The sequence below is a fragment of the Mustelus asterias genome, chromosome 6, assembly GCF_964213995.1.
Source record: "Mustelus asterias chromosome 6, sMusAst1.hap1.1, whole genome shotgun sequence".
Taxonomy (NCBI): Eukaryota; Metazoa; Chordata; class Chondrichthyes; order Carcharhiniformes; family Triakidae; genus Mustelus; species Mustelus asterias.
Window position 1 is genome coordinate 53102953 of NC_135806.1, and position 22932 is coordinate 53125884.

Consider the following 22932-nt stretch of genomic DNA (forward strand, 5'->3'; position numbering starts at 1 on the left):
CATTTTATTTGTCCAAGTCTTCTGCCTTGTAAGTGCAGGTTAGTAAGAACCACAGCTTCCGGATCCATGCGTGTAGAGTACTTTTAATTTAACTGTCAGCACATGGCATTACTATGCTTCTTCCCCACTATTTGACTAGCTACGACGATTCAAACTGTTACTCAATTAGAGTAACATAGATACTGGGGGAACAATCTCAGCTCTCAGTGACAAGTCAGCCTTTCCAGATACCATCAATTAGCCAAGGGTGGGGGTAGGGGGGGGGGCAGCTCATGACTTATTAGCACCATCTTGGACTGTTACATCTCCATGTAATACCAATCCTACAATGGATCGCATTCGGACCAATCTGCCATTAAATGGCCTGCCATCTTGGAATCAATTCGACCCTTAATGATACCTGTTCAAATCCCCTTCCAGAGGATAATGAGTGGTTGCTTATGAGATGAATGACAACACATGGGACTGAGCCTTTACGAGTAGAATAGTAGGTATTATTAACCAATTCCAAGAGCATGGTGAGCATCTCATCAGAAAATCTAAGTGCTCTGCCATCCAGCTGAAGACGTAAACTTGGGGCGATCTTCCCTGTTGCACTTGAGTGCAGCACACAGAAGAATATAATGCAAGGTGAACCTCATAGTTATAAGAGAGCCCATCTGATTTTAAAAAATAAGACAGCTCCATCACAATTCTCTCAGCCCAACTTTCCTCTGCATATTCCATCCAGATGGCCAGTTGCTTCCACTTGGAACAGAGGAAAACTGACCTGTATGAGCTTGCGTTTCAAACGCTGTTATCTACTGACACTTTCTCATCTACAGTTCAGCACCTAACCTCATTAGGTGGCAGAAAACCAAATAATTGCCACTAAAACTCTGCAGCACCAACTGCTAGTCACTTTTGGATGGGCATATGGTTTATGTTGACAGTGATTTAACAATACTGGAACTTTGCAGGATAGGAGAGAGGTGTATGACAATGCAGTGGTTTAACATTGGAAAACATGGAACCAGTATTGGATTAGAGTGTGCAGTGTATGGACCCAGTCAGACCACATTGAGTTCCACAAAATATTAAACGGTGATCTCAATCATAATTCAAAATAGATCAGGTCAGATGGGCCTGAAGATACAAATTTAAATGCATAAAAAACAAATGTCAAGTAGATTGTTTATACTAAGCAGTTTGAAATATTCTGTGAAACTCAGTAATGTGGCTAAAATTACTGAGGTAACTAATCTAGATGGTAGGCTTAGTGAGTTGTTCAAGTTGCCTTTTCTCAGCTTTGCTTTTTCTTGAATATTTAAATAAAAGTACTGATCTATCAAAGAGATTCTTGTGATCCTACATTATTACATCTCTCGTGATGGTCTTATTTTATGAATTTAAAAAAAAAATCTCCTGTAAACCTTCACAAGCTACAGTTTATGATTGTAGTTAAACAGAAAAACAATAAAATAACTATTAAAAATTCAAGTTATAGCATTTATATTGAAAAATTCTAAATAAATAAATGTAATACTACACAAATGCACCAATGGCACCTTTCACTTAGCTCAATGAGACTGGGTCAATACAGGAAGGTTGACACCAACTACACTTTCTGATGGTTAATTTGTGAGCTGGTGATAGAATTGTTTACCTTAGAACATTAAAGGAAGTCAAAAGAAAGTTTATAAACTTCCCAGGCAGTGGGATGGACCAGCTGGGTATCTTGCGATCATGACTTTGCTTCAGAACTGGAGTTACGGGAACAGCAGGTGCGAAGCCCAATCAACCCAGAAGCACAATGGGCAGAACCCGCCAGTTACATAGCGGGCGGGACAGGATCATGCAAAGGTCCCTTGACCTCAGGTGGGATTTTCCAGCCTTGGGGCAAGCGCGGCCAGAAAATCTCGCCCAATGACTGAAATCTTACATTATACAGGACTGCCACTTCTGTGTCAATGCAATTCAAAACACAGCCTTGGTCATCATGTGGTCACTGGTGATACTAGTGACTTATCTGGTTGTAGCTTGGCTCAAAAATGAGGTGTCTGGTGTTACTGATTGCCATGTACAAATATCCACCCAACAATGTAAAGACACACCATCAATAAATAAAAGGCAATTCAGCGTACCTCTCTTTCTGACCATTAGGCTGTTTCACCATCTGATTTAAGAAATTCATCAAAATTTTCCAATGTAGTACTCATACATATCCTTTTGCTCTTTAGTGACTCAGAAATTAATCTATATCACTTCCAAGTCCTACAAAGGAGTCAGTATTTCTGTACTAGGCAGCAATGTATTCCATAAGTCAATGAGCTGAACCACAAAACGTTAGTCCTCAAATTAAGTGTGGCTTCTGTCTTTTTACCTCAGTGTTCCCCGCATCCTCCAATCTAGTGTTTCACAAAATAATACTACTGTGATATATTTTAAGTCTTGGATTTAGCTGATGGCAACTCAGGCAGCATGGTATCACTGAGATAGGGGAAGGGAGTTTATCCAGGGTTCTTGTTTTTAATTATCATCAAGAGTGAGTGGCAGTGAAAAGAAAGCTGTTATGCCCCATACCATTTGTATAGTATACCATTCTACAATACCTAGGCTCATCCTTGAAGTAAAGCAACTTGGATGAAGGTCAACTGAGCAACCTCAGAGAAAATGTGAAAGAGCCAAAACCAAATATTGAAGTAGGGTTCCCCTCATTTTCCCATCCTAGGAGACGAAAGTTGTGTCTAACCCACGATGCCAACCCTGGAGAAACGCTTGATGAAATCAGTTAGAATTTGATCTACATTTCTGAGATTTGAATGCATACAATTTTTTTTCTTTATTCAAATGGTTATAGTATTTTTTGGACAGTCTCAAACCAATTCCAAAATGGCATGAACCCAGAAAACAAAACCAACTCAAATTCAGCATTAACTATACAGGGAGATGGTGGCATAGTGGGAATATCGCTGAACTAGTAAACCAGAGGCTCAGATTCAAATCTCACTATGCCAGCTGATGGAGTTTAAAGAAAATTAATTCAAGAAAAATCTGGAATTGAAAGCTAGTCTTGGTAATGATGATCGTTAAACTATCATCCTTTTCAGGATTTCGTCAGGGGAGGATATCTGCTGGCCACAACCAGTCTAGCTTACATGTGACCTAGATGCACAGAAATGTGGTTGGCTCTTTGCCTTCAAAGGGCAATTAGAGATGGACAACAAATGTTGGCATTGCCAGTGATGCCCACATCCCATTTTTTTTTTAATGAAAAATTGTCATACTGGTGCACAGCACAGAAAGAGACCTTTTGGCCCATTGTGTCTGTGCTAGCCATCAAGCGCCCATCTATTCTAATCCCATTTTCCAGCACTTGGTCCATTGCCTTGTATGCAATGGTGTTTCAAGCGCTCACCTAAATGCTTTTTACCTCAACCACCCTTTCAAGCAATGAGTTCCAGATTCCTACCACCCTCAGAGCAAAAAAGCTTTTCCTCAAATCCCCTCAATCTCCTGTCCCTCATTTTAAACCTGTGCCCCCTGGTTATTGATTCCTCTACCAAGGAGAGAAGTTTCTTCCTATCTACCTTAGCTATGTCCCTCATAATTCTATACACTCCAATCAGGTCCCCCCTGAGCTTTACTGCTCTAAGGAAAGTAACCCCAGCCTAACCAGCCTCTCTTCATAGCTGAAACGCTCCAGCCCAGGCAACATCTTGGTCAATCTCCTCTGCATCCTTTCTAATGCAATCACATTCATCCTATAGTGTGGCGACCAGGACTGCACACAGTACTTTAGCTGTGGCCTAACAAATATTTTATATAACCCCATCATAAGCACCCTGCTCTTATGTTCTATGCTTTGGCTAAGTATTCCATTTGCCTTCTTTACTTTATCTACCTGTCCTGCTATTTTCAGAGACCTATGGACATGCACCCCAAAGTCCCTCTGGTCTTCTGTACTTCCTAGCATCCTACCATTCATCGTGCATGTCCTTGCATTGTTAGTCCTCCCAAAATGCATCACCTCACAATTTTGAGAATGAAATTCCATTTGCCACAGTTCTGCATATCTGACCAGTCCTTCTGTATCATCCTGTAATGGTTTTCCTCCTCACTATTTAATACGCCACCAATTTTCGTGTCATCTGTGAACTTACTGATCAGACCTCCTACTTTCACATCCAGATTATTAATGTACACTACAAACAACAAGGGACCTAGCACAATTTCTGCAGTACACCATTGGACACAGACTTCCAGTCACAAAATAAACCATCAATCCATCACCCTCTGCCTCCTGCCAGAGTCCATTTTGGATCCAATTTGCCAAATTGCCCTGGATTCCATGGTCCCTTATGTTCTGTGGGTAAAGCAAAGAGAGAAGGGCCTAACCAGAATTGGTTTTGTTACTGCTTCTTCAAAATGCAGATTGTTCCATTGCCACACGAATATCCCACACCTCCGTGGTCAAATAACATTTACAGCACTAATACAATACAGCAGTACTCTTCACCCAGTTCAGGGACATGGCTCATCTCCCAATCCAATGAATTTGCAACCTCATACAAGTAGCTATGAAATGCTAATTTGAGCTCAAATTCTGTAGCACAAGTTAAAATGAAGAAATTATGAGAGAGCCATTCTTGGGCTGTCCTTAAGAGCCTCCTGGCAACTCTTTCAGACCACTTGAATGTGGTCCTTTCCCTGGGGGAGGCAGATGCAAAAATATAAAGATAAGTCTTCTCTAAATGCAGTAAACAATTCTCTTCTGTGTTCACATGCGAGTCTCTCCACATCTCCTGGCTTTTATTCAATAGTCAGTCCGTTCATATGTATTGAAAAACAGAAAATGCTGAAAAGACTGAGCAGGTCAGGCAGAATCAAGATATACAGAAAGAGTTAACGGGTTAGAGTTTCCTGGCCCCAATGAGGCAGGGCTGATGATGGGGCTTGGTTGATGAGAGGGGAGCCATGTTAGGACAACTTCCTGACATGTTGGACTGACGGAGGCGCCAGTTGGGCTGACTGAGGCCCCAGTTTGGGGTGGTTTTGAAGTGTTGCTGCAACTTTTCAACTGGCACCAGGCCGGGTACCATCAGAATCAGAGGCACCATGACCCAGCGATGACGTGGTTGAAATTGCAGCCAGATCAGATCCTGCAGAAGAGATTCCCCTCCCTCCAGTGTCCCTACTGGCTATAAAAATAATATATTTTTTCTGCATTTTCTGGAGACCCTTGCGTCCAGCAGCCATCCCTCCCAACCCCTCCCACTCCCCTGTTGGGACTGCCAAGACTGCACAGCTGCCAGCCCTCATTTCAGCAATTTAAACCTAAACTTTGTGCGCCTCTCTCTCCATGGATGCAATGACATGCTGAACATTGAGCTTTTATATTCCCAACATCCAGGGTATTTCTCTACAGCTGTACATCCAGTTACACGTATCTTTTTATACTGAATCGGTCTGTTGCAAACAACAAACACCGTGCCTTTTGGTAAAACACCAAGAGTTAAAACTACCCATAACATTTGAAATTGGATAAATCTGCCTGTATAACTGTCTTCAGTCAAAAAGTTAACTGTTGGTCTGCAGCACTATTGGGTTAAAAACAATCTATTGCACAATGCAAAGGCCAAGGCAAAGGCTCTTGGAGTAGGGCACAAAAGAGATAAACCACAAGAAAGGGAAGCAACAGACCACTAGCCAACTGCTCATGGTGTGGGAACATTCAGTACTCTTTTTATTCTTCTAGTTCCAGTGAACAGATCTACATCTGAAACATTTGAAAGGAACAGTGCAATTGTCTTTTGTTTTATACAAATTCCGATCAAATGAGCAAATAAACGGTCCCCTGCATAAAATTAAAACAGGACCGAGTTCCAACGTCACCGGCTAAGCGGTTTTCTGGCAGAGCGGTTCGCCTGTCTTTTACAGAACCCGCACTCTCTTCATTCCTCCAGCAGGTTCTACAAGTGGGTGAACAATCTGCTCCCCTGATTCCCGCCTAGTTACAAAGTTGGAAACTTCCCTCATAAATTCAGTATTTTTTTACTTTGCATTCGGCGGCTAGATCTGATGTGTGCCTGCTCTTTTTTAAGTAATTAAAAGCCATGCATGGTTTTACAATGTAAAGCAAATCAAACTGATCTGTATTTGTGACCCACAGATTTTAAATTAATTATTTACATAAGCTCACTAAACTAACCCGTAGTGTTTCTTGTTCGATGAAGATGTGACAGCTGACAAATGGGTTTTTTTTGGATACATTAGTTCTACTTCAATCTCAGAAGAACATGCACAGTCAGCACCCCACTTGGTTACAAGGCACAAATCCAGCTGAGGGGGTCAGATAATTTGGTGGACTGCAATTCCATGCTGTCAGCCAGTACTTCATGTATATTCTCCCGTGCGTTGATCTTATCCAAGCAGCAAAGCCATCTACGGGCACAAGACTTTGCCCTCAAGATAAATGTAACCCTCAGGAGGAGTTTCTGGCCAACAGGAGATTTTTAGGCCTTTGCAGCTCTTTCCCCGAGGTCACAAAGTAACGACAAAAAGAATAACTTCAGCTTTTCCCAGAGATGAAACTGGAAATAATTTACCACCTTCCACAAAGGGCCTCCCAGCCTTTGTAAACTCTGCTCTGTCTGCAGACTGTTACTGTGTCAATCTAGCAACTTTAAAGCTTGGCATCTTTCCGTCACAAAATAATGAAGATGTAATGGCTAAACTCTGCTGACAACAATAGTGGTAACAGTAACAGAAGACAGAAACTCCAGGCAGTAAAGTCCAAAAAGAGGCTGCTCAGGCCTGGAAAATTTAGAACCGTGCGTGTTTTATTAAAATAATTACCAGAAACAAAAAGGCACAGCTTGGAGTTATTTTCCTGAAGAGTGCAACACATTCAATGGTCCCGGATGACACTGATAAACGCACATGCTTTATGATGTTTATGAGCCCCCTGAATTGCATTACAACATTAATACATCACGCTAGCCATCTGTAACTGTGTTTTGCAATTTACTGCCAGATGAAAAACTGCAACCAAACCACAAATTATACTTAGATATATCACACCTCGCACTGACCATACTAATTTACAGGTGAATCTTTACACAAGTTATCTAAAATATTCAGCATTTTTGTAAAACAATAAGGACTGCTGCCAGTTACAGTAAAATACATAGATACCTGAAAATAGATTACAAACCAAGAATAAATTGGGAACCCTATTTCATTTGCATCTTAAATCAAAAAGGGAGCTACAATTGAAAGTCCATCTGTTGTGAGGAAGCAAGCATCTGCTATACTGATATACCAATTGCACTTCAGCATTTAACTGTGCGTCATCGTCAATTCTGCAGTAAGCTAAGTTTCAGACACTCTTTCGAAAAGTAACCTCATTATACTATTATAATGCTAACACATCAAAGCATAGCCAAGAAATGTCTGGTATCCAAAAAGGAAGAGCAAGCTCAACCTTCATCTTAAAACTTTTGAAAATTTATTTATACGTACAACTTAAGACAACGGCTGGAATTTTACCACCACGTCCACCCCGGAATTGGGGCGGGCGCATCTCGCAGAACGGAATTCTCTGTTGGCCTCAGACGGGATTTTACGAGCCTCGCCCGAGCGAGGTCGTAAAATACCGGCCAACATATTCCAACTTTCGATCTGCAAAAATGTATCTGGAAAAAGAAATTGAGATTCCCCATTTCAAGGCAACAATGTGCAAGGGTTTGCAGGAAACAAAACCTTGCCTGCCACATCAATCTGCCAGATCAGAGTACAATTATGTTAGTTAGGACATTTTTTAAGAAACAGATCAGGTTTTTGCCTGATTTTACATGGGTGATATGAATCAACAAGAGATTGCTACCAAATCTCTCAAGTGTTGCACCAAAGGAAAAAATGTGTGTTTGGTATTGGTGCAGCAAAGCCAAGGGTGGAGCTGTTTGCTCGCTATTTACCAGAAACAAAAATACTCCTGAAGTGTTTCTAAACCCAAGTGGCCTGCCTCGCAACATTGAGGGAACACTTGTCAAATCAGAAGGAGCTGCAAAATCTCTGGTTGGAAACACTGTGTTCTGCAGCAGTGATCGGGGGCTGCAACACGATTACCCTTGAAGACGTCAAATGCTGATTCCCAACTTTTCTCAAGGATTGCATTGTCACACTACTTACTGTACGCATGATGCAGGAAATAATGACTGCCGATATATATATATAAACAAGAAAAATTCAAGTGCTCTCTGGGCAAGGTACACTGTCCCCAAAATCTGTCATGGTCATCAGCTAAAGACCAATGCAAAAGACGAAACTGATTCCATAGCCAAAAGTAACCATTACATACCACCGGTGAAGAATAGCAGGCCATAACCATGACAGATTTGAGATAAAACCCTCACTTCACGTGAACCTGAACATGTATCATCTTTAATATTGCATTTTCCATTTAATTTGAAAGGTTTGCGCATGGTTTCATTAAGTCAATTTAATATCAACATTAAGTGTACAAATGTTGGCATGCTAACTTCACCAACCTGTTATCCAACTAGTATTTTTTTGGTTCGAAGCCACAGGTCTTGAGCTTTTTTGACATCTATTTGATGTGGCAGTTTGGGCCCCAGACAAAATAGCAAAACAATAACACTATGATGCTCCCACATGTTTAGATTTGAACTCTTGCCCTCAATCTTTTGAACAACTTGATTGACCAGAAAGCTTGTTCACACCGCACATCTGGAAATCCAGAAGGGGTAGGTGCTGCTAAAACAAGTCGGGGGAATCAGCCCGAGGACTGCACCATCAAGGCAGTCCCAGCAGCTGCATCATTTTCCTTCCTGAAAAGAGATCATGTCACTGTAGCTACTAAATTATTTTGATGTATTGGTGTTTTACTTCAAAAATAAAGATACATCAAATAAATTCAAATATTGCTGAAAGAAAATCTTGTCAAAACTTTTTGTCTTGCACTTATCAGGACTCTCACAGGAATACTAATGTCAAGGGAAATAACACCTTTATATTGAATGAGAAGTGAGTGCTGATTGGTTGGCAAATGAACTGATTGGTTGGCAAATGAACTGATTGGTAGAGGCGTTGCCATGGGGAATGCACCAGTTAATGGTGACTGACAGTTAACTACAAGAACTGTTTCATTGAGAACTTGCGCTGCAGCACTATATCATGGCGATCTCGACCCATCACTATTGAGTGAATTAGTATTCATTCAGCTAATGAACTCAGCAACTCGCGCAGCTGAGTTCAGCTTTAACAACATCATGTACCCTCAAATAGAAGGTGTTGCCTCTAGACCCAGCTCTCGCATGCATTTTTGGTGGATTCCATTAGAAACATTTCTTCGATGGAATGACAGTTAAACTTCCTACCCCTTGCGTATTTCCAATATGTGGATGATATGTTTTCTATATTTAAAGTCATAGCAGCATGTAATAATTTTCTTGCATGCTTCAATAGATTCCATCCAGCACTCAAATTCAGCTTTGAAATAGAGCAGTCAAATTAACTCCCTTTGCTTGACATACTACTTAATAACTCTGCCAGGGAGTTCTCTACCACGATCTACCGCATGCCTACTTTCACTGGCCATAGAATCATAGAATCCCTACAGTGCAGAAGGAGGCCATTCGGCCCATCGAGTCTGCACCAACCACAATCTCTCACAGGCCCTATTCCCGTAACTCCACATATTTACCCTGCTAATCCCCTGATACTAAGGGGCAATTTTCCATGGCCAATGCACCTAACCCACACATCTTTGGACTGTGGGAGGAGACCGGAGCAACCAAAGGAAACCCACGTAGTCATGGGGAGAATGTGCATAGACAGTGACATGAGGCTAGAATCGAACCTGGGTCCCTGGCGCTGTGAGGCAGCAGTGCTAATGACTCTGTCACCGTGCTGCCCGTGCCATAGGCTAGATACACATTGGGGTTCTCACAGTTCCACGTGCTATAAGACTGGTCTTATTGGCTACCTTTTAAATAGGGCTCAAATCATTTTCTCACCATGCAGGTTTAATGCCGAAAAAGTACACATCCAAGACATCCTGCGCGGATAACAGCTATCCTGATCAGATCATTTTGCACTCTTTATCACGCAAACTCATGAACAGCCCAAGGTCATCACGTTCAGCCCTGAAAAGTGCCCAGACTACCTCAGATTATTCTGGAAGGGCAAGATATCTCAAGAATTTGAGCAACAGGTGAAACTAGGAGCTTCACGCTGCTACTATGCGGTAGCAACACAAGTGCTATTCTCCACTAACAGGATGCTACCATCAAACCAAAAAGACATTCTGCCTATCACACAATGTGATATGTGAATTTCAGTGCCAATGTGATGCTAAGTATGTAGGCTGTACATCCCAAAGACTAGTAGATCAAAGCGAACAGCATGTCCCTTCCATTGTTCGCAGTGGGCAAGATACAGACCATACCCATTCAGTGCTTGCAAAACTCAAAACACGGTGTCCAACATCAGATCTGATTTTTCAGTTGGATCACATTTGCTAAATAACCCTTAAAATTGTGCTGACAGCCAATTTAAGGTTGTCAGTCGGGTTTGTAGTGTGGCACATTTGCGTGTACTGGAAGCTACATCTATTAATACCCAGGGCCCAGTTCTTGCAGACAGAAAGGACATGTACACACACTGCAGTGCTTTCAGCTAAGCAAAATAAGTAATAGCCATTTGTTGGTTCATTCCTCAGGGTCATGCTTTGACCAGAGCCAATCTAGCTAGTTTAAATATTTAAATAATGCTTGGCAGTTAACCGTCAGTCACTACTAACTGGTGCATTCTCCATGGCAACACCTCTACCACAGTCCACTTGCCAACCAATCAACTCTCTCTTCTCATACAGTATAAAGTTGTTGTTTCCCCAGACATTGGCATTCTTGCAATTGTCCTGATACGTGCAGGATGAAAAACTTTGACAACATGTTTTTTTCGGCAATACTTAAGTACCAAACAACAATTTGAATTTCAACACTACTTAATGATCAGATGCTGGGCGAAATTAAGAATCAATTTAAACAAATCAGGACTTCACCTGCATCTGCAAACATGAGTACTTAAGTGGAGCAAGAAAAAGTATTAGATGCTTTGAAAGTCCATTTTGATGGGCAATAAAACTTTGCAGCAGATGAGGAGAATCAGCAATTTAGCTTGCTGTCAAAATACAATGTTTATAGTGGAGACTGATATTTACAAAAGCATCATTCAGTAATTGAAAGTTATTAAAAGTCTTGATCTTTCAAAACTAAACAGGATTTAGCAAAGCTAAAACATGTTTATAAATCCAACTTACAGTTTACAAAACATTTATTTTCACCATGTTTAGAGTTTGCTTTGTATAATTAAATATCTGAAACTCCACTGTGTTTAATTCCATATCTGTTTCTTTTCACAATAAAACCACAACAGAAACTAATCCATAAATAATTAGACCAAAACTTCTTGCAACTGTCAGAAATTAACAGCACTGAGGTCTTCGGCTATATATTCTCTTCAACCAGTGTACACTAAATATGCACAAAATGTAAAATTCACAAAATAATCCATGTTGCTTTAAAAAAAAGTTACCAACATATCAACAACATTTTATCTTTTAGATAAGGACTCCACAATAACAACAGTAAAAAACTCTTTTTGAAATAAATTCCTTCCACACATCAACTCTTCCTGACTGGTTGACATCTGCTGCTTCTCCTGAGCTAATATTAGCACAATATCTGTACAGGTTCTAATCTGCAATTACAGAAGGCTCTTGTATTCTAACCAAAACTGAAAGAAAATCCAGCCCCTGCTGCAATACCTTCACAGGAACTTTGGGGATGATTCTCCCATCACGCTGCGCTAATTTTTAAAAATGCAGTGGCGGAGAGACTCTCGCTGTGGGCAACGCGCGAAATTCATGCATGCGTTCCCACCGCGATAGCATCTCCCAGCACTGGATTTCCAACAGTGTCTGCTCCATGCCGGAAATCGGCAAGGAAGCGGGGTAAATATTCAAATCTACATTTTAATGGGAGGGAGGGGGGGGGGGGGGCTGAAGTCTCTGGGCCTGCTAGCATCTCTCCCGCCACCAGAGTGTTTCATTCAAGTGTGGATTACAGTAGCTCCCCACTTTGGGGAGCTATCTGGGCCTCCCCAGAGGGTCAGGCGGCAGGGGGTACCCCCTGGGGCATTGGCACCTTGGCGGTGCCAGCCTGGGCTCCTGGCACTACCCAAAGGAGCAAAGTGCCAATGCCCAGGGGGCACCTTGGCACTGCCCATCAGGCATGGGGCAGTGCCAAGGGCCAGGGCATAAGGGGGGGCTGGGGATCCCGCTGCCACTCTGCAGTTGGGATTGTTCGTGTGGGGGCTCCCGCTGCCACTTTGCATGGGGATCTGTGGGTGATGGAGGGAGGCCAGTCAGTTGGCCAGCTCAGTTAAGAGGCCGTCAGTGTGGGGCCACTGCGTATGCGCCGATCTCGGCACTGACAGATCAGCGCATGCGCAGTAGCCCACTCAGCGCGCTGGTTTCAGCCTCTCCAGCAGGGATAGGCCCTGCCCCCTGAAATTTAATGATATTCACGCTGGTGACCTCTGCAATGTAGAAGATTCTTCTCTGAACAGCATGAATTACTCCATTTTCCCCACAAATTCGACAGAATGTTTTGGGGAGAATTCTGCCCTTTGTTTTTAATTCATTAATAGAGAAATTCCTAAAACTCTCATCCAAACCACATTTTTTTTGTTCGGTTTACAAAGCCTTTCTTGTCAAAAGGAAAAAGTTAAAACACTGAATGGCACTGAACCAGAGGATATTTACTGGTATCAGTTTAAACTACATCAATTAACACATGATTAAATCGAAATTCCAGGAGGAATAAAACAGCAACAACAAAATGGTTACTGACGCCATCTGGCAAACCATATTCATTTTTCTCTTGCCCTGATGTAAATCTTCTGTTCAACCACAATATAAATGCATGGATTTAAGCAATTCAGTTGAGCCCACATTCACTGCACTAGGTGGCAGTCTATTCCAAACAACTTGCTTTGAGTAGCATCACAACATCATAATGATGGATCAGGAAGGCCATTTGGCCCATCACCCACCCATACAGGCCAGAAAGTCTCTGCACTGTACCATTCAGTTGTTTCTTGACAAGGTCCCTGGAAATTGATCAAGGTACATTATGAACATTTAATTTTTCATAGTCTGCTTTGCACCCCTACCAGAGTATCAACCCATCAAGCTTATACAGATTCATAGGCATTTACAGTACAGAAAGAGGCCATTCGACTCATCATGTCCACTCCAGTCCACAACGTTTCTCAAATCTTCCCTCACAAATCTGAGCTCCAACATAAGAATAGCCTTGTTGTGCTACACTGTACTGATCATAAGATACAGGAGCAGAATTGGGCCATTCGGTCCATCGAGTCTGCTCCAACATTCAATCATGGCTGATAAGTTTCTCAACACCATTCCCCCACCTTTTCCCTTTAACCCCATTACCAATCAAGAACCTATATATATCTCTGTCTTAAATACACTCAATGACTTGGCCTCCACAGCCTTCCGTGGCAATGAATTCCAGAGATTCACCACTCTCTGGCTGAAGAAATTCCTCATCTCAATTTTAAAGAGTTGTCCCTTTACTGAGGCTGTGCTCTCGGATCCTAGTCTTTCCTACTAATGTCAGTATTCTGCAAGTTTCAATCAGATCCCCCCTCATCCTTCTAAATTCCATTGGGTACAGTCCCAGAGTCCTCAAATGCTCCTCATACATCATTCCTTTAATTCCCGGGATCATTATCTGCTTCCCGTGCTCAAATCGTTTTCCTATGGTCTCAGTGACCACTTGTAGAGGTAGTGCTCACCTTGTGGCCTGACCTGAGTACTGTACAGTTTGAACACAACTTCCTTTGATTTAAATTCTTCTACACTGTAGCTAATCATTCTACGGGTTTTGTTGATTGCTGCTCTGTGCTGCTTGATCATGCTCAGTGCTGAGATTCCTAGGTCTATGACAACTTCATTTTTAGTATTTTAACACCATTTATGTGAGGCACAGAGTGTTCATTTTTCCTTCCTATGTCCAATATTTTGCTCATCTGCTATTTGTCTGCTCACATTTTGTCAAACTTTGTCCATTATTTTTGAGCTTCCTCTTTCAGTTTCACAGCACTTCAATGTATTTCATGAAACCTAGAAATAACAGTGATCTCAATAGCACCGTTTCTTTGGGCACCATAAAGACAAATTCTCCTCCTTCAGCCCAACATAACTCCCATGACAACTTTTCTATCCTTTACCCAATTTCACACCCGTGTCCCAACTTCCCCAAATCCTACCAGCTTTGAACTTGACAAAAGTTCCGAGAAAAGGACCAGGTTAAGTGCCAAAATCTAGCTCAGATTTTCTGCAATACATTTAGTGTTCCGTCCTCCAGAAAGTCAAAGAAGCTTGGTCAGGTAGGAATTTTCCCTTCTGAAGACACGCTATTCGGCAGGTTATCATCGTACAGACAATTCTTAATTTTACTGATGATAATCAATTGCATTATCTTAAAAAGTTTTGAAATAAAGACCAGGGAGTCTGTAGTTACCTGGTCACTTTACTCGAAGATAAGCACCAAATACATTAGCCTGTTTCCAATGTATTCACATATCCCTAATGTTTACTGACTCCTTAATAATGACTTTTATAAAAGTTTTACAAATCCCCTTCCCAAGTGTCCTTTACTCTGAGATAAACATCACCAATTCGGAGTATGTATTTGTTTTGAAACCTTTCAGCCCACCTACTCTCATCTCATTTACATCTAAATTGTTAATTCTGGGAAGGTATGATATATGACCATATAAAGTAAGAGCCATTCAGCCCTTCAAGCCTGCTGCACTATTCAATATCAGAGCTAATCTATTTGCATTTCAAATTCCACATTCCCATCTACCCTCAATAACCTTTTAACAAGAATCTACATACTTCCACCGAAAAAGTATTCAATACGCTGCCTCTACCGCCTTCTAAGACAGAGTTCCAAAGTCGCACAACCCTCAAAGAAAGAAAATTCTCATATCTGTCCTAAAAGGGTAAATCTTAAAATTGTGCTCAGAGTCCTAGACTCACCAACAAGAGGAAACATCCTTTCCATGTCCACTTTGTCAAAACCATTCAGGATCTTATCTACTTCAATCAAGTCACCCTTCACAAACCTAGGCCGTCCAACCTTTCCTCATAAAGGTAATCTGCCCATTCCAGGTATCAATCTAGTAAACCTCCTCTAAACCGCCTCCAATATTTTTACATTCTTCCTTGAATAGGGAGACCAAAACTACACACAGTATTTCAGATGTGTGCCGGAATCCTACTGCCCCGCCCACCACGGGAATCTGAGCGGGCGAGAGGCAGACAATAGGAAGGGCCGTTGACCTCGGGCAGGATTTTCCGGTCTCGGGTCAAGCGAAGCTGTAAAATCCCACTCATGGTCTCAATAATACCCTGTATAAGTGAAGCATAACATCCTTACTTTTTATGTTCAATTCCTCTCATAATGACGGAAAGTATTCAATTAGATTTATTTGCAGTACCTGCATAGTAACTTTTTGTGACTCATGCACTAGAAAATCTAAATCCCTCTGCACCTCAAAATTCTGCAGCCCTTGTTTAAGCAATACTCTGACCATTTGTTCTTCCTGCCAAAGTTATCACATTTTCCCTCATTATACTCCATCTGCCAGATCTTTACCCACTCTCTTAACTTACCTCTATCCACCTATAACCTCCTTATGTCCTCTTCACAACATAACGTTCCTACTTATATTTGTGTTATATACAAATTTAGCTTCCTCATCTTAGTCTTTGATATAAATTGTAAAAAGATAACACAGACCTCCCCCCACCCACCACAAGCGGGACTCCACTCATCACATCCTGCCAATCAGAACATTACCCATTTCTGTTTTCTGCCAGCCAGCCAAAATTCTATCCGTTCTAATATGTTACCCCCTACACCATGAGCTTTTAGTTTCCATTGATTCTGTTGTTTCTGTTTACCCGTGTGAATACTTGAAGTAAACATTCAAAATATCACTTCTTTTGTTTCAAGCCTATCTGAATCTTTTCTGCTTCTCATTCTCCTTAAGTTATGTTTAACTTAATTTATTCTCTTCCCCAAGCTCCGTATAAAAAGTAAAATTCCTGCCTTATGTAAGAATTACCTTTCAGGATATTATATGGCCCAAAATCATTGGAATCAGTATATAAAGTAGGGCAGATAATAGAATCGTAGTTATGTGGTTAGGCACACGACAGGCTGAACTGTACAGTATTCATTCTCAGTTACTGGACCAGTAATCCAGAAGCCTAGAATAGCAATCCAGAGATGCGAATTCAGATCCCACAAAGAAATATTGTGAATTGGAGCTTAGTTAATTAAATAAGTCCAGTTATCATTTAAAAAAAAAGTGGTTCACTAATGTCCTTTAGGGAAGAAAACCGGATGTCCTTCCCCAGTCTGGACTCAATGCGACTCCAGACCCACTAAAATGCGATTGAGTCTGAAATGGCCTAGCAAGCCGCGCAGTTGGATTAAACTGTTACAAAAAAAAAATTGGCTGGACTCCCTGGCATCGGCCAAGGCATTGGATCCAGACAGAACAAAGGAACATCAAGCTTAGTCTACCCTGCAAAGTCCTCTTCAATAACATTTGAGAACTTGTGTCAACATTGGGACATTTGTCTTATCGATTAACTTGGCAAATGCCAAGTCACAGAATCACTGTTCTCACCCAATGATGTGGAGATGCCGGCGTTGGACTGGGGTAAACACAGTAAGAAGTTTAACAACACCAGGTTAAAGTCCAACAGGTTTATTTGGTAGCAAAAGCCACACAAGCTTTCGGAGCCTTAAGCCCCTTCTTTAAGCGAGTGGGAATTCTGTTCACAAACGGGGCATATAAAAGACACAAACTCAATTTACATGAATAATGGTTGAAATGCGAAAACTTACAGCTAATCAAGTCTTTAAGATACAAACAATGTGAGTGGAGAGAGCATCAAGACAGGCTAAAGAGATGTGTATTGTCTCCAGACAGGACAGCCAGTGAGACTCTGCAGGCCCAGGCAAGCTGTGGGGATTACAAATAGTGTGGCATGAACCCAAAATCCCGGTTGAGGCCATCCTCATGTGTGCGGAACTTGGCTATCAGTTTCTGCTCAGCGACTCTGCGCCGTCGTGTGTCGTGAAGGCCGCTGTGGAGAACGCTTACCCAAATATCAGAGGCCGAATGCCCGTGACCGCTGAAGTGCTCCCCAACAGGAAGAGAACAGTTTTGCCTGGTGATTGTCGAGCGGTGTTCATTCATCCTTTGTCGCAGCGTCTGCATGGTTTCCCCAATGTACCATGCCTCGGGACATCCTTTCCTGCAGCGTATCAGGTAGACAACGTTGGCCAAGTTGCAAGAGTATGTACCGTGTACCTGGTGGATGGTGTTCTCATGTGAGATGATGGCATCTGTGTTGATGATCCGGCACGTCTTGCAGAGGTTGCTGTGGCAGGGTTGTGTGTTGTCGTGGTCACTGTTCTCCTGAAGGCTGGGTAGTTTGCTGCAGACAATGGCCTGTTTGAGGTTGTGCGGTTGTTTGAAGGCAAGAATTGGGGGTGTGGGGATGGCCTTGGCAAGATGTTCGTCTTCATCAATGACATGTTGAAGGCTCCGGAGGAGATGCCGTAGCTTCTCCGCTCCGGGGAAGTACTGGACGACGAAGGGTACTCTGTCCACTGTGTCCTGCGTTTGTCTTCTGAGGAGGTCGGTGCGGTTTTTCGCTGTGGCATGTCGGAACTGTCGATCGATGAGTCGAGCGCCATATCCTGTTCTTATGAGGGCGTCTTTCAGCGTCTGGAGGTGTCTGTTGCGATCCTCTTCATCCGAGCAGGATCCTCATCCGAGCAGGATACTCAGGATCTGCTCGGATGAGGAGGATCGCAACAGACACCTCCAGATGCTGAAAGATGCCCTCATAAGAACAGGATATGGCGCTCGACTCATCGATCGACAGCTCGGAGGCACCACAGCGTAAAACCGCACCGACCTCCTCAGAAGACAAACACGGGACACGGTGGACAGAGTACCCTTCGTTGTCCAGTACTTTCCCGGAGCGGAGAAGCTACGGCATCTCCTCCGGAGCCTTCAACATGTCATTGATGAAGACGAACATCTTGCCAAGGCCATCCCGACACCCCCACTTCTTGCCTTCAAACAACCGCACAACCTCAAACAGGCCATTGTCTGCAGCAAACTACCCAGCCTTCAGGAGAACAGTGACCACGACAACACACAACCCTGCCACAGCAACCTCTGCAAGACGTGCCGGATCATCAACACAGATGCCATCATCTCACGTGAGAACACCATCCACCAGGTACACGGTACATACTCTTGCAACTTGGCCAACGTTGTCTACCTGATACGCTGCAGGAAAGGATGTCCCGAGGCATGGTACATTGGGGAAACCATGCAGACACTGCGACAACGGATGAATGAACACCGCTTTACAATCACCAGGCAAGACTGTTCTCTTCCTGTTGGGGAGCACTTCAGCGGTCACGGGCATTCGGCCTCTGATATTCGGGTAAGCGTTCTCCACAGCGGCCTTCACGACACCGCAGAGTCACTGAGCAGAAACTGATAGCCAAGTTCCGCACACATGAGGATGGCCTCAACCGGGATATTGGGTTCATGTCACACTATTTGTAATCCCCACAGCTTGCCTGGACCTGCAGAGACTCACTGGCTGTCCTGTCTGGAGACAATACACATCTCTTTAGCCTGTCTTGACGCTCTCTCCACTCACATTGTTTGCATCTTAAAGACTTGATTAGCTGTAAGTATTCGCATTCCAACCATTATTCATGTAAATTGAGTTTGTGTCTTTCTATGCCCCGTTTGTGAGCAGAATTCCCACTCACCTGAAGAAGGGGCTTAAGGCTCCGAAAGCTTGTGTGGCTTTTGCTACCAAATAAACCTGTTGGACTTTAACCTGGTGTTGTTAAACTTCTTACTGTGCTCACCCAATGACCCAGGCTGTCCATCACCATCCTCTGTCAGTAGCAAGAGAGGCTCACCAGAAGTAGCAGCACAACGGAATACAGGTTGGAGGGAGTAGCCCTGGGAGTCTTCAGCACGGACCCCAGACCCCGTGAAGTCTCATCAGGTCAAACTTGGGCAGTGAAACTTCCTGCTGAATGCCACCACCCACCCCACTTCCCTAAATACTCCTTTGTGTTAAACACCACTAGGCAAAACACTGAAGGTAGCAAGAACATTGAATGTCCTTTCTAAGTGAAGCAGGGAACACAATTTCAAAATAAGACGGGGGGAGGGGGAATGCTATTTAGGACCGAGGCGAGGAGACATTTCTTTGCACAGAGGGTTGTGAATCTTTGGAATTTTCTACACCAGAAGGTTGTGGAGATTGTTAAGAATTCTGATTAATAATAATGTAAAGGGTTCTGGGGATATTGGATGTAAAAGGCATTGGAGGTGTCCAAACAGCCATGATCGTATTAAATGATGGCACGGGCTCAATGGACTGAATGGCCTATTCCTGTTTCTATGGACAAAACAGCTGAATTTCAAGGGTGAGATGAGAGTGACTGCCACTGACATCTAGGCAGCAGTAAACCAAGCATCTTACCAAAAAGGCCTACTAAAATTAGAATCATTTGAGATGCGGGAAAAACACTCCATTGGCTGGAGTCATACCTAACATAAAGGGTGACAAAGGAGGTCAATCATCTCAGCCCGAAGACATGGCTGGTGGAGTTCTTCAGGGCAGAGAACTATGTACAACTCTGGTGCCATATTATAAAATGGATACGGAGGCACCAAGGAGCGCAAAAACAATGTATAAAAATAGAAACGTAAAAATATTTAAGACACAGGCCACTTGGCTCTTCCGGTCAGCTGAGGAAGATCTATCCAGTCTAATCCCACCTTCCAGCTCTTGGTCTGTAGTCCTGGCAGTTACGGCAAAGTGCATATCCAAGTTTCTCAACGTGATTAGGGTTTCTGCCTCGATCACTCTTCAGTCAGTTTCAGACCTCCACCACCACTTAAGTGAGAATTACTTCTCAATGCCTCTCATCCTGCCTCCTCGGTATTGATCTTCCTGCTACCAGAAACAGGTCCTTCCTATTCACTCTATCTAGGCTCCTCAATTTTACATGTCTCAATTAAATTTCCCCCTCAAGCTCTACTGCTCCAAGGAAAACAAACTCTAGTCTATCAAACCTTTTCTGATAGCTAAAATTCTTGGCAACATCCTCATAAAACTCCTTTGTAACCTCTCTCATGTGATCACGTTCTTCTGGTAATGTGGTGACCAGAACTGTTTGCAGTACTCAAACTGTGGTCTAATGAGTACTCCGTAGATTTTGCATAACCTCCCAGTTCTTATATTTTAGCCAAGTAAAGGCAAGTATTCGGTCTGCCTTTTTGACCACCTTTTCTGCCTGTCCTGCTACCTTCTGGGATCTGTGAACACGCACTCCAAGGACCCTCTGTTCCTCTACACTTCTCTGAATCCTACTATTTATTGTGTATATCCTTGCTTTTTATATTCGCTCCAAATACATTACCTCACACTTCTCTGGATTTAATTGGTTTGCCATTTTTCTGTCCACCTGACCAGTCCATTGATAGCTTTGTGCAGTCTACTGCTTTCTTTCGCATGGGTAACTACATGGTCAATTTTCATGTAATCTACAATCTTCTCAATCATTTAAGTCTAAATCATTGATATGTTTCCCAAACAGCAAGTAACCCAGTACTGAACCCTACAAAATCCACAAGAAACAGCCTTCCAGTCACAAAGCACCCATCAACTATAATCCTTCTGAGTCAATCTCAAATCCCATGAGTTTTTAAGTTTCTGATCAGTCTGACAAGTAGGGTCTTATCACAAATCTTGCTAAAATTCATAAAGACTACATCAAACACACTACTCTCAACAGTCTTCCTTCTTATCATCGCAAAACTTCAATCAAGTTAGCCAGACACAACCTTTCATTTGACAAACCCACGCTCACATTCCTCGATTAATCGGTGCTCTCTAAATGACGATTAATGCTGTCTCAGAATTTTCCCCAATAATTTTTCCACCACCAAGGTTAAGCTGACTGACCTGTAATTACTTGAGCTATCTCTTCCCCTCTTTTTAAACAACATTACAGCATCCGTGGTCCTCCAGTCCTCTGGCAACAAGCCTGTAGCTGGAGAGGTTTGGAAAATAACTATTTCTTCCTTTGCTTCTCTTAGCTGCCCAAAATACATCTGATCGGGAATGATGATTTGTCTATTTTCAAGGATGCTGAACAACTTAGTATTTCTTCCCTTACTATATTTATCTCATCCAATATTTCAAACTCCTCCTTCCTTAACCGCAATGTCTGCTTAGTCGCTCTCGTTTGTGAAAGCAGACACAAAGTATTAAGAACCATGCCCACATCTTCTATTGCTATGGACAAGTATGGTCAACTTGTTGACCATGGTAAAACTTTCTAATTTCTAATTGGCTCGTTATATATTTAGAAAGCTTCTTTGTGTTTTCGTTGATTTTACGTACAAACATTTTTCATACCCTCCCTTTCTTTTCCTAATTAATCATTGTTTCAATTTCACCCCTGCACGTTCAATACTATTCTAGATTTTTCCCCAATATTGAGCTTTTGGCATCTGACATAAGTTTTTTGTTTGCCTTCCAAGGATGATAACAGGAATGTGAGGTCATATCTATCAGGAAAGGACAATCAGGCTGGTTCTCTTTCTTGAAAAAAGACAAGTGAGTGTCCTTAAAGAGGTCTTCAATATCATGCATTTTTTGATAGAGCACAGATCGAGAGTTTTTCCAACAATGGAGAGGAGCAAACACAAAGCCATCAACATAAGATAGTCACCAATAAATTAAATAGAAAAGTTAGAGGGGAAAAAATCCTCTCTTGCCCAGAGAATGGTGAGAACATGAAAATTGTTTCCAGAGGGAGTACTTGACGGAAATAGAATAGATGCATTTAAGGAAAGTTTAGATAAACAGAGGGAGAAGGGAAAAGAGCATTATGCTGATAGAGTTAAATGAGGAAAGGCAGGAGGAGACACGAGTGGAGCATAAATACCAACATGAATTGGTTGGGCACAATGGTCTGTATGTGCACTGTACATTCTATGTAATCCTATGATATTTCCATGTCTGAAAACTATTTCCAGCTGATTCATTAGTAATCTTTCCACCATCATAAAGTCAGAATTGACAATGTTTACTGGTAACTGCATAACATCAGTTCCATTTGTAATTCCTCAGATAATGAAGTAATGTGTGCCTGTACACAAGAAGCTCCAGACAACATCCAGGCCTGGACTGATAAAAGTGGCTAGTAACAGTCACAGCACTGGAAAGCAATGGCTATCTCCAACAAAAGTGAGGTTAACCATCCTCCCTCCACCTGCAATATCCTGGGGTCATCATTGACCAGAAACTTAACTGGATCTTAACTATAAATATTGGGTCTACAAGACTCGGTGAGAGACTGGATATCCTGCAGTATGTGACTCACCTCCTGACTCCCCAAAGCTTGTCCACCAACTAGAAGGTAAATCAGGAGTGAGATGGAATACTATCTGTTTGCCCGGATGAGTGCAGCTTCAACAACACTCATGAAGCTCAACACCATCTAGGACAAAGCAGCCCGCTTGATTGGCACCCCATCACCACCTTCAACATCCACTTCCTCCACCACCAATGCATAGTGGCAGCAGTTTGTACCATCTACAAGATGCACTGGATCAGCTCACCAAGGCTTCTTCAACAGCACCTCCAAATCTGTGACCTCTACCACCTACAAGGACAAGGGCAGCAGGTGCTTG

The 22932-nt window shown here is 42.5% G+C and overlaps 1 protein-coding gene across 1 annotated transcript in view; it reads right to left on the reverse strand.

The window, feature by feature from the left end:
* Positions 1-22932, reverse strand: part of LOC144494658 (doublesex- and mab-3-related transcription factor 1-like) — a 142823-nt gene that overhangs the window by 105909 nt on the left and 13982 nt on the right. The window contains 1 exon segment of the mRNA XM_078213862.1: positions 4987-5059. Coding sequence (XP_078069988.1) covers positions 4987-5059 — 73 coding nt within the window.